Here is a 975-nt window from a genome sequence, read left to right as displayed (position 1 = left end):
CCTCCCGGAGGACTTGTTCCCTTAAAAATTCCACGACCTCTGCCGGGTTTGAACCCGCGTACCTTGATTCATGATCTGGGAACATTAACCCTAGACTACGGAGGCCGCATACAAAATTGTTAAGTCTATTTTTTAGTAATTACACTCTCTTACATAGTCGGTCATCTATTCGGTCTTTTGGTTATTTATTCTTTCAGACACTTACTGAGTGATATAGTCATTTTGTCAAGTGCTCTCTCTGTTATTCTGGCAGCCGATGAATCAGTCATGTTGTGAGTTAATCTTTCTGTCAGCCTGTTAGTCAGTTGGTGGCTGGTGAGTTATACTCTTGGTCACTCTTGATCAAACGCTGCCAACTTATGTCTGTGATTATAGTCATCTGGTGGCCAAATCTGTGGATGCTGGATGGGCAAGGCTGGTTGCAGATGCTGGTGCTGCCGGACTGGCCGGTGTGGACTGCAGCGTGCTGTACCGCGGCTGTCACGGTCACTTGGACACAGAACCGAACTGAGGGGCACATATGGCCTCACACAAGTTCATCGTAATGTTTAAATTATTCATAATTATCTATTTCTTGTGTTCATAGAGAAATATGTGTTTTGAAAATTAAGACAAATGCTGTCGAAATAACACAGAATGATCAATTAAAATGAATAATTTGAAGGAAATATACTGAGGACACACAAGAATAAAAGCTGAAGCTAAATATAATCCNTGGACACAGAACCGAACTGAGGGGCACATATGGCCTCACACAAGTTCATCGTAATGTTTAAATTATTCATAATTATCTATTTCTTGTGTTCATAGAGAAATATGTGTTTTGAAAATTAAGACAAATGCTGTCGAAATAACACAGAATGATCAATTAAAATGAATAATTTTAAGGAAATATACTGAGGACACACAAGAATAAAAGATGAAATCCATATCCAGTCAAAAATTATCCATTTCATCCCATGGCAATTACATGTA

The 975-nt window shown here is 39.0% G+C and overlaps 1 protein-coding gene across 2 annotated transcripts in view; it reads left to right on the top strand.

Moving 5' to 3' along the window:
• Window positions 1–672, top strand: part of LOC111863877 — a 14,132-nt gene extending 13,460 nt beyond the window's left edge. For both annotated transcript variants that reach the window (XM_023850659.1, XM_023850668.1), the window contains exon 7: window positions 376–672. In XM_023850659.1, the coding sequence (XP_023706427.1) occupies window positions 376–511 (136 nt within the window). In that variant the 3' untranslated portion in view covers window positions 512–672. The remainder of the gene's footprint in view (window positions 1–375) is intronic.
• Window positions 673–975: the final 303 nt, after the last annotated feature.

The sequence above is a fragment of the Cryptotermes secundus genome, unplaced genomic scaffold (assembly GCF_002891405.2).
Source record: "Cryptotermes secundus unplaced genomic scaffold, Csec_1.0 scaffold1705, whole genome shotgun sequence".
NCBI classification, from domain to species: Eukaryota; Metazoa; Arthropoda; class Insecta; order Blattodea; family Kalotermitidae; genus Cryptotermes; species Cryptotermes secundus.
Note: the sequence above shows the minus strand (reverse complement) of the source record. Positions and strands in the feature narration are given on the sequence as shown.